General features: G+C 42.4%; 1 protein-coding gene across 2 annotated transcripts in view; it reads right to left on the minus strand.

The window, feature by feature from the left end:
• The window catches only part of LOC105566452 (inositol-pentakisphosphate 2-kinase), a 111,754-nt gene extending 104,611 nt beyond the window's left edge, over nucleotides 1-7,143 (minus strand). For both annotated transcript variants that reach the window (XM_012020466.1, XM_012020464.1), the window contains exon 1: nucleotides 6,814-7,143. In XM_012020466.1, the coding sequence (XP_011875856.1) occupies nucleotides 6,814-6,846 (33 nt within the window). In that variant the 5' untranslated portion in view covers nucleotides 6,847-7,143. The remainder of the gene's footprint in view (nucleotides 1-6,813) is intronic.
• Nucleotides 7,144-12,239: the final 5,096 nt, after the last annotated feature.

Genomic DNA, 12,239 nt, shown 5'->3' on the forward strand with positions numbered 1-12,239 from the left:
TGCTACTTTTGCATCAGACACCCTGTATATGCGACACCCAGGAAAAAGTTTGTAGGAAATCAAACAAAAAGGTTTGAATTTGGCCTTACTAGACTTTTATTTAAGAGGACTTTTATTCAAGAGACTTTTATTTAATTCAGAGAAATTATTTCTTCATCTTAACAAAAATTTTATTTGATTGAGACTGGAATTTCTCAAGAGAGTTCATATCTATTTCTTCAAATCTAGCAAATATATTTTAATACAAGTAAATACAAATTTAGTACAATAGATTTTAAAAAAACGATATTTCAACATATGTCATTTGTTTAACCCGACTAAATCTTTTTCTGGGTGGACTTTAAAGTTATATGAGGGTTAAAGGGCCCCTTCTTCAGGGCAAAGTAGCATAAAATCTACTGAAAAATTCATACCGTTCGTAAAACTTTCTTGTTTTTAACTCAAGTATGTATACGATTTTATCACGCGTGTCCTTCTGTTCTAATCGATTCAATTCCAATGAAACGGCGAGCTTCGAAAAGTCGTAGACGTTTCAGTGTTAGATAGAAACGTAGAAAGACAGTGCGTGTGCCCAACCCACGGATAATAACACGGAAACATACCGGCACGTATCCGGGTGTGTTCCCGAGTCGATTCCTCTCGTCCACATATAAATTTGTGACTGCGTCGTAGACTAACCAATCAGAAAGTTCCTACCACCCTCCCGTTACGAATCGATTGCGTGATGGTGTTAAACACGTAAACAAACGTTCCCTCTCTTCCTCTTTTGCAGACAATATGGCAGGAAGTTTCGCAAAAATGACGTTTCCGGAGACAATGGACACTCGACTTTTTTTTCGAACAGATGCGCGTCGCACGCGTAATTAACATCGATGTAATTTCATTGAGTTGGATCATCGATCGGTACGTCTCTGTGTGTGCCGGCGTCATCTGAACAACGGTTTTCCGAATAATGACGTGAAATACACAGGGCGGACGATCTCCAATTTTATTTATGAAACCTATGTTTCACCATTTCGAGCGCGCCCTGCTCGGGGGAGAATTAAAGCAATATGGCGTCTTATCCGGTAAAGCTTCTTGCACATAAAATATTTTACCTTTGATTTTATATACGTACACCCTCAGAAAGGATTTCCGTTACCGGGACAAAAAATATTCTCGACGCATTTGTATTTCTCGCAGCCTCATTTAGTACAGAAATAAGACAATATCAAAATAAAATCAATAATGCTTGTTCTCCTCTAGCGAATTAAAAAGGATTGACTTAGTATATTGAGACAAGAGCAACTTGTCGTTATTCTTGCGTTTAGAATAAACTTTCCCTCTATCTTACAACGCACGAAGTTGGCACCACGATATTCGACAAAAGACGACACATACTACTATTTCATCCTAGATTTTAGAATTTTTCATTTAACATTAAAATATTCCTTTCTCTATAATAAATGATTGGCGTTATATCGATCCTATTTTACGATACATTCAATTATGATATTGCATTGGATCCGGAAATTTTTTCTGTGGGTGTACTTAAGAGCAATTTTCGTGTCTAAATTATACATCTTTGCCAATATAATTATATTATTGACGGTAAAATTAATGGGAAAGGCACAGAATTTTCTATTTTCGAGAGAGCACTTCGTTTTTGCAACGATATAGTAGTACACTCTGATAGACCCAGGAAGCATAACTAAAAACCACCATTCGTTGGCTGTAGTGGAATAGCGTGATATTGAAATTAAAACGTGAAAAAATTGAATTGCAGCTTAAAAGAATTACTCACGCCACATTGTATCCGTTACGCGGATTTGATTACGCGCACGAATGATTAATGCGACACGAAAACAAGAGCTCTCGCATATTTTTGACGCGCCTACCGTCGCACGTCGCGGACGATAATCGAGTTTCTGGCATTTCTACGAAAAAAAAGAGCATGCGCGACCGACCTCGTACCGCCATTCCTATCTCTCACGCGCTGTGGTTTGAAATTTCCTTCGGAGATTAGATCATCTACGAAATTGCACGCCGCAAGACTGGCGATACAAGACGTTTAAGCAAAATGAACGTACGAAACTGGAACGCCATCATAGCTCTAGCGAGCGTAGATAGGCTGTAAAACCGCTAACACAACTCACAGATCACAATTACAGTTACGTGAGCTGAATTTACGTCTTGAATTTTCGTCAAGAATCTTTCGACGCCCGCGCAGAGTCCGTTTACACGCTCTTAAAACACACGACCGCAATGTTTAACGCTCAAGGCTTGAGCGTGAAACTTCCCAGTCAAATGTTATTACAAGTTGCAAGAAAGAATATAAAAAAAAAGATTATAGGCTATGGTAAAATCCAGAGTACTACACTGAGAAAAATTGTCATCGGATAAAGCAATTAAGTAGTGTTTCCGATGGTTAATTTTTCTGATTAAATTGTGGATACATCCAACGAAATGTCCGGTGAGAAATGCAGTTGCCGATGAAATTTGATCGAAAAACCGATCACACATTTTTCACCGGGTATACAATTTAATCGGATATATCCGTTTGTTATTATGTAACTGGATTATCCGATCGTATTTAATCGGACATTTTTCTCAGCGTACGAATCGTCGATTCTGATCGATCCCGTGGCGTCTCGCGCGTGGACCACGCGCGGTCGAATTCATCCTCTCCTGAGGTGAAAACGCAGGAGTCTGGACAACGGCGCGACTCTCGGACGAATAGTTTTCGACAAATCCATGATGGGTGGAAAAAAGCAACACGATGGAAGCCGATTCCTCCCGCCGATGACCTCGAAGCCAATCGGCAATTTTATGATGGCTCGCGGTCTCTCGCATTCGCATTTGTGAGAATGAGAGAGAGGGGGGGGGAGGGAGAGAGAGAGAGAGAGAGAGAGAGGAGAGAAAAGGCGTAGTTGCCAGGTCTCTCACCAAGCTGTAGACCATCCAAATAACGCTCCTCCAGAGCCCTCCGGTCCTCTCTCTTCTCTCTCGCGGGCTTAAGGCGACGCGAGCGATATGGGCATATCTCTTTAAAGCGCCAGTCAGCGACGCAGCAGTGGTGCTCACGATCGATAGCTCGCGCTATCCGCGTCTATGCGCGAGTACAAACAATCCACGCTCGCGTGTGGACTGTGCGCCAGGACTATCGTTGATGCGTAATCTAGACGTAGACAATGCGTAATCTACATAGACATCGCGCGCAATGGCCGCACTTTCTCCGCTTTTCCCGCGTTTCTAGGAAAACGGGGTTCTCCTCAATCAAAAGAAATTGTGCTCGACTTCACACGGGGTTTCGGAATCCGATGGCGCGGCACCTACGCTGCACGCGCGCCGAGGAGCATCGCATCCGATCGCGGAGCGTCTTGCGCAACTCCGGCGCAAGTATCGTCGCGCACGCGTCGACGCAACATCCACCAATTCCGAGGGCGTCGCGGACCCGGGCCGATTACGGGCCCCGGAGGTAACAGGAGATATTACGTGGAAAAGGAGCATAAGAAGAAACTCCGTCGAACCATCCGACGGAGCCGAGCCACGCGTACTCCTCGGCTCCGATCAGGTGCGTCGGCTAAAACCTGTTGGCTCGCCTTCCTCCTTCCCTTTGCGAGCGAGGCAGGTGGCTGTAGGGCCCAGGCAGCTTTCGTGGAGGCTGGCCGCGACACGGCTAGGAGTGGAGCGGAAACGCGCGTGTAGAGCGCGGGGGTGACCGCAGGAAAATCTCACCGGTCGGATCCAATTTTTCCGGTCCGAATGCCGCAGCTCGCCGGCACATCCTCGACGAGAGGCGGTCCCGGGCGGGGGAGGAGGGGGGGGGGACGCTTTTACGAGCGGCGAGGAGGGGGGAGAGCGCGGCGAACAAAGACTTGGCGAACGCGCGCGCGTAACGGAGCGCATTCGAGATGCGCGAATTTGCGAAACGCGGAATAAGCGGCCCCATTATCGCGAACGGGCACGGATGAGTCACGGCTTCATAACCGAGTCTTAGGCCCCACTTTTGCGGTTAGACCCCGTTGCCCTTCCCGGGGGGGAAAAAAAACACCAGGGACGGTCGGCTCCAGCTGACAAGTAGAGTGCCGACCTTTCGCCTCTTTGGGAGGAAAACGCTCTGTCGATCAGAGCGTACGCGGTGGATCGAAAGGAACACGAGCCGGTTAAACCTAAAGTTCCTCATCTCCGCGCCTTCTGTCGAGACGCACACGGTACTCGCTGAATTTTGGGGTGAGATTTCACCCCGAGGAAATAATGAAAATACTGCCGGCCCGAGTGGAGTGAAATTTCACTTTTGGAAAGAGCGCCGTTATTCACTCTTTACTTGGATTGATTCGTCGATACTGGCGCGCGTATCGGAAGGTAGAGGAGGTAGTCACGCGAGGAGGACGGGAGAAGAGGAGAGAAGGAAAATTGCAATCAAACTTGCGAATATCAGGGAGAGTTGGCAAGTTGTAACCGTGAGACTGTGCCTTCTGTAGAAGCGCAGCGAGTATTTTTTTTTTCTTTCTTTCTTCCCTTTGGGAGAGCATTAACAGAGAGGAAAGACGTCGAGCTCGCCGCGATCGCGAGAGTCCCGGCCAGGCGGACTCGGGCAACGCGATCGCAGAAGCGAGGCGCGATTACGTCTATTTTCGCGTAACACGCGCGAGCTTTCCTACGCGGTCGCGAAAAATATTGCGGCGGATGGCACGCATGCGCAGGTCAGCGCTCGCGTTCGCGCGACGACGGTAAGATCCTAAGTGCACTGACCCCTTGGCCGCTATGCGAAAGGCGGCTTGTGTAGGAAAGTGATAGTTACGAATACGTGCGTCCGATTGTAATACGCTCGTCGCTTTATTGCTTCCCCTTGAAGCCGCGATATCGGCTTCCGCCTGTTCGATATTGGCACATTCAGCCCGACAGCTGTCTTTTATGCAACGCCTCCAGCGAGCCGTCGTCGCGAGCGATACGACTTGGCGGTATTTTCTTTTCTCCCCCTTTCTTTCCGCCCCGCGGAAATCAACGATAGCGCGCGGACCGATTACACCCCTTTCCTTTTTAGCGGCCCAATTGTGCGTGGGCATCGTAGAGGCCCGTGTCTCCACGATGCTGTATTCCATAAAAACTGCAACTGGCTACACATTTCTCGGAACTAGAACTTGGACCAAGTGGCGACGATTGAGCTAATGTTTTCGCAATTTATTTTAAATTATTAGTTTAACCGCTATTGCTGGCACTAATTTCATTATTTTCTTTTATAATTTACTATTAATTTTTTATAGCATCGTGGACGCAGGCCTTTACACACGTACGATCCGAGGATGCGCGAGCTATATGGAAACGAGTGGAATCGAATCTCGTCTGGTTCGATCGAGTTTCGTTCAAACTTGAATTTCTACGATTCGAAAATTTCGAATCCGGATGGTTCGAACACGAATCACATGCAGCGCCGGCCAAAATTAGATATCGCCTTTCGATTTTTTTAGCATGACCAGTTTTCAAGTGCACAAATGAAAGATTGGCAAATCGTGTACTTTGTCAAATTTCGTTGCCCTTCGTGTACAAGATGCACCTGTTATCAGGTGTTTACTGCAAAATGTGGAGCACATTCGGTGCACTTTGACGAAAGCCACGGTCAAAAAATCGAAAGGTAAAGAGAAAGAAAATTTTAAATCTTCTCCGTCTCTCTCTTCACAAGCTTCAGCTTATTCAATGGTACGCTCGGTCTCTACCGAGGGAAAAACCGCTGACCAAAATCTTGTACACCAATGCCCAGTGGGTATTACTTTATCTTATTATCTTATTTCATCTTATCTATCTTGTTTTATCTTATTTTATCTCATTTTATCTTATTTTATCTTTACAATACCCAAACTAATGCCCAAAAATGCCTAGTGATGCCCAGTAATGCCGTAAATTGTACACCACAATGCCCTCAGCGGTTTCTCTCTCAATCTTTACTGTGTCTATGGTCCAAACCAAAGATCGAGAGCACTGGACAATGTTATCGGCTACTACATTTTAATAACTTATCTACGACTGTTTGCCTAATTGTTTCAGTTGCCGCGACATTAAAGACGGTATGTTTTTCATTTATTAATTTTGCGTCTATTAAATATCTAAAATATGCTTTTCACTTTAAAACAAACTTATGCTACGTAATCAACGTTGCTTTTCATCGAAGTATTCTCATATTTCTACGTGATAAAATTCGTTTGAATAATAATTATATTTCAGCGAGTCGATCTAATTCGACTCGAGTAAAATTTTGTCGATTCGGTTCGATTCGGATTCAAAAAAGGAAATGACATTCGACTCGATTTTATTCGTCAAAAATCCTCGATATCTATACGGTCCCATTTATTCGCGCGGCGAACGCGACAAGTATCAAAACTGTGCCTTTTGATTGAAATAATCGTATATATAATACGACAATATACATATACTTACAAGCATAATATATACTGGTAATTAATTAAACTCCTTTCTCCGTAAACTACATCGGTTAAAAAAAAGGGGGGTAAAAATACATCTCGTATCTCGTGCAATTAGTATAATAGCGAACATAAACCCCCTCCTGCGTGTGTGCAGTGTGTCGCGATAGAAAGAAATAAAACCCGCAAGTTCCGGAGCCGCCGTGGGAGGGCAGCACGTACCGGGTGGCGACTCCGGAGATGGGGAATCGGAAAGGCGCTACGAGCACCACCGGCCGACGTGTTGCGGAACACGCGGCTTAATTCGGAAATGGCAAATTTCTGCTTTTCCAGCGACGCTCGGGCCAACGGGGGGACAGGGGGGGAGGGGCCCACGTCGTGAAGCTACTACGGAAGAAGCGAATGGTGTACTCACGCGTCCTCCGGTGCGTCGGCCCATCGACGTCATGTTCGAACCGTAACCACCGCGCCGTGTTCCAACCGTCCAACCGTCGTCGAGACGCGGGCTCCGTCCTCTCTCGCCAGAAGACCTCACCACGGACACGTCGCGCGCACAGAGCAACGGCACACACACGCGCGCTCAACACTTCCGCGGCACCACGACACGTCGCGGCGCCGTCCGTCGACGCGCGTCAAAGACGACCACGAGTGTTTTCGCCCGCCGTCGGCTGCGCGGGGACGCGCGGCCGCGCAAACGAGAGCCTGTCAACCGCGGGACAGCCGCATGGCATGGCGACCGCAGGCGCAACTCGGCGCATACGGCGCTTTAAACGCTACGTCACCGTCCCGGCCGGCCCGGTCATTGGCCGCCGCGCCCGCCGGCGGCCAATCGGACGCGGTCTCGCGGGACCGCGCGGGAAGACGAAGCGCTCGGTTACCGCCGCGCGCCGAAAGTCAACGAATAGCAGGGCGGCGGTTCTTTAACCGGTCGTTCGTCGACTCGCCGCGCTGCGCGCCGATGCTTGAACGAAGACGAGCGCAGACGACTCTCCGTTTCGAAATGCCGGCTCTACGACTCCCCTTTCGTCACCGATAAATCTGAATAACACATTTAATTTGCACCCTGTGTGTAATTTACTCGAAATAAGAGGAAACTGAAAGATATTCAATTTATGCCCCTCGATCCAGTCATTCTGACATTTATTTGCGACACGGGTAAAGCCCGTATCAGACTACTACGGATTGAGATTGAGAATATATTAAAATTTGACTAATTAAAGTAAAAGTCATTAAACTTGAGATTAGTAAATTTTACTCTAATTGGTCAATGTAATCTCAATCTCAATCCGTAGTCTGATACGGGCTTAAAAAAGTTTCCACACGCATCGAAAAGCGACTTTTAAACAGAGCCTGGGTATCATTTTCTAAAAGATACAAATACAGATATAGATACAAGATAAATATAGATACAGATACTATCTGCATCTTTCTCCGAAAAAATAATTTGGTGCATCTTGCATCTATGCGTCGAAGAAATTCAAAAATGTAACTTGTAACTGTATCTCTTCACCGAATCGATTGGAAATTTATCTTGTATCTGTAGCTTTGATGAAAAAATTTGTCATGCGTGAGTATGCATAAATATATAGTATTACGTAAAGTTATACATGAAATATGTCCATACATATTTTTACATTGTATATGTACATTGTATTTTATATTGTATAATTCTACACAGTTCTATATAATTTTTTACATTTATACATGCCTTTATATGAACAATTTTTTAATAGGAAAAAATTGCTCACTCATAATTACATATAATTTTATACACTTGTACACAATTATACAAAATTATAAATAAGCAATTTTTCACATTAAAAAATGTTTCGTCCAAAAGCATGTATAAATCTATAAAATTATTCAGAATTCTACTGTGTAGAATTGTACAAAATTATATAGAAATATACAATATAAAAATGGACATATTTGACGTATACTTTTATATAATTCTATATATTTTTCACGTTCATGCATGAACAATTTTTTACTGAGTCAACATACCACAAGCTCTGATCTTTATCAAAGAGTCTGTTCTTTACAGCTTTAAAACTGGCTGCACTTCAGTTCAGAGTTTATTCTTTTTCCCTCCGCATTAGATGGAGAAAGCCTGAACTAGTGCAGCCAATTCAGCTATAAAGAACAGACCCTATATCTAAAATCAAAGGAATTTAAGAAATATAACACGTATTTGTATCTTTCTCCGGGAAAATAATGAGCTCATCTATATCCAAAATCGAAGGAATTCAATCAAGAAATGTAACTTGCATCTGTATCTCTTCATTGAAATAAAATTGAAGATTTATTTTGTATCTGTATCTTTGATGAAAAGAGTTAAGATACCCAGCTCTGCTTTTAAAGCAGGGTTGGGAAGTAACTCGTTACTTGTATGTACGTTACAATTACAGTTACTTCTTTTTGGTAACTCTAACTTAAACTTCGTTACTATCTCTCCATTTCTAACTGTAATTTAACTCAATTACATTTCTTCGATAACTAGTAACTAATTTAATAATTACATTAAGTTACTTTATATATTTTTTTTAAACCTCCACAAATCGCATTAGACCTTGCTTTTGCGTATAAATGCCTCCCTAGTAGCATGATTTATTGGCTATACATTGGCTAACATTGGTTATATTGGCAGTGCATTGACTAATATTTTCCCAATATAACGCCAATATTGGTCATAAAATAAATGCAAATATACTACTGATGTTGCACCTAGATGATTATTTAATACTGGATTGATATTTAAATTGTATTGGCCAAGATTGCCGAATAAAATTGTAATATTGAATATAGAATACCTAAATACTAATGTAACGCCAATGTTACGTGTCAATAATTACACGGTATTGCATTTACATTGACAGCACATTGGCCAATATTATCGAGTTATGTCCCCCTGTCCCTGCCCACCCGAATCCCTACCTACCTACTCGTATTCCGTTGTATAGTCTTATCCATTTTCCTATCTACTGTTTCAAAACTTTTTGTTAATAAACCTACAAGTCTTTCGTTAAAATAAACCGCGACGCGATTTATAAGAGGTCCGATTTGGGGTTATACGCGCGCGATTTAGTAGGGGTCTTTTTAATCTTGCACATATGCTAGAATATGTAAAGAAGATAAGAATATAACCCACCCGAATTTTGGCACATAAGAAGAAATCAACATATATCGTACAACACATTCACATAATCCATCAAAGTGGCCAATATTGACCACTAACTCGGCGTATCCCTTCGTTGGGCCAGATTGGACATACCTTTCGTTGCTCCCGGCCATACAGTCTGGTCATTTTGACCAGAGATCAGGAAGGAAGAAAACTCCTTCCATAGTCGGTTTATCACCGACAGATATTTCGTACGGTTCGATATGCGAGCGTCGATCGTATCAAAATGCGCGACCGCGAGAAGTTAATTAAAGAAGAACATTAATTAAAAAATGATTCTGTATAAAATTACTCAAGTATATTTTTACTTCCGTTATTTATTAGAGAATACATAATGACTGTCTCTTCGTGACTCAATCTTCAAATTCAAAATTCAAGTATACATGTATACAAAAACAATTTACTTCGCGTTATATTTATTTTAAATATATGCCGCGATAAATTTAAATTTATAATATGGATACAAGTAAACAATTAATTATTTTTGAAAATTTTTTAAACACTGATCGCGAAAACCGACCGCGAAAATACGAGAATGCGTGTAAGTACACCCTCAGAAAGAATTTCTGTTACCGAGACAAAAAATATTCTTGACGTATTTATATTCACAACCTCATTTAGTATAAAAATAAGACAATATCAAAATAAAATCAATAATTCTTATTTTCCTCTATCGAATTCAAAAAGATTGACTTCTTATATTGAGACAAGAGTAACTTATATAAATGTAAGTTTATATATTCTTGCGTTTAAAATAAATTTTCCCTCCATTTTACAACGCACGATATTGGCGATATTCGACAAAAGACGATTCATACTATCATTTTATTCTAAATTTTAGAATTTTTCATTTAAGATTAAAATATTCCTTTCTCTATAATAAATATGATTGACGTTATAGCGATTCTATATTATGATACATTGAAGTGTAATAGCATTGGATCCGGAAATTTTTTCTGTGGGTGTACGCATGTATTCATGCGAGACGCATCTTGAAAGTGTCGCGAAATACACATACAAAATACATGACGTGAGATCCAGAGAAAAGAAACTTTCCGTACGATAGATAAGTAGATGGACAATTGCATATTCTAGTTCAATAATTTCAAATAATGTATAAAAATAAAATAAAGATTCAGCGTTCTCGACAAAATGTTAGAATCTCACGTCATACTATGTCACTTTATATATAAATTTGTTAACGAAAAATGGATAGACTACAAGAGATCAGCTCGACAAATATATCAGTAATATTCGTCATATTATGCGTGAAAATATGCGAAAATATGTGAAAATATCTACAGTGAAATATATTAAAATAAATAAATATGAAATTATTTTGTAAGTCTATCCACTTTAAGGCAACGAATCTACGAGATTTAGATTCGTTGCCTTAATAAAAAATTTTCTAACTCACCGGTCTGATGCGCAGCAGCGGAGTGTGTACGCTGGTTCTGTAACAAATATAAAATTCGTATTAAAAAACTTAGTATTACAAAATATAATTCGTATACATATCAAACTTTTTCGGTTAGATGTTTAAATGATTGTCGCGCGAAAGATGTTCCGCAAAAGATCTTCGCGAGAATAAACTTTTATACAATTTTAAATGATTTCTCTAATTATTCTTGCGAAATTATAGAATTATACAATAAACCGACTCAACAATAAACCGGGAAGAGGATTGCTTTTACACAAAATGAGAAGTAACATTTACCGTAAAGTTGCTCCGCTGGCGCCCGATGCCTTTGCCAGGCCTGCTCCTCCTCTCAGACTGTCCTCAGGTACACTCGCGAAAGCACAAAGATCGTTCGCGCGATTTTACACTCCCGCTTTAAAAGCCCATTTGAAAGTATTCTGTAATCCCGTCGAGTTCGCCCCCACTTCGAGTCGACGAGCAAATTGAGACACGGCATCCATGAACAAAAGCACTTTAATACGAGTCCCAAAAACTGCCGAATCTCGTAAGTGTGGCCATCGACAGGAATTGACATTTATCGAATACTTGTTCCTCAAATGGGCTTTGAAAAGTCTTTAGTTCGATTGTTAAACGGCACTCCCGAACGCGACGAAAATGGAAATCCTTATGTTACGCGCACTTATGTTGCGCGCACTTTTGTATCCCTTATCCCATTTTCTCTTCAAATTACGCCGACGTGTATTGTAAAAATCAACGATACGATTGCGGATCACAATGCTTCAACGCGATTAATAAATGTTAATAACTCTAGTACGAGACGATCGCGTTGCGTAGCAAATGATCGCGTTACGAGGAGCGACGCGAAAACACGTCCGTCTCGCTCGACTGTGCCGCGCCGAATAGTTTCGGTACAATAGATTGTTCTTACCGAGGTGTTGACGGCGCTACGTCATTTCTCGGAACCGTTGCGGCGCTCGGTTCACGGCCGAGTACGTTGTTTACGCGCGACGTCATTCATTTCTCGGAATCCGCGCTCGGTTTTCGGCCGAGGTGTTTTTCGGCGCTCGGCAAAAAAGGATCACGCCGTATCATTCACGCGGCGACGGTCGAACGAGTCGGTTGTTCCCGCGCCGTTTCGCATATTCGTATTATTCGTTCTTAATACACGCTTGCGACAAGTACGAGGAGAAACCGCGATCGCTCTCTGCGAATAATTAGCGATCGATATCGTCGCGCGATCGCT

Source organism: Vollenhovia emeryi, unplaced genomic scaffold, assembly GCF_000949405.1.
Source record: "Vollenhovia emeryi isolate VEMERY1.0 unplaced genomic scaffold, V.emery_V1.0 DF939144.1, whole genome shotgun sequence".
Classification (NCBI taxonomy): Eukaryota; Metazoa; Arthropoda; class Insecta; order Hymenoptera; family Formicidae; genus Vollenhovia; species Vollenhovia emeryi.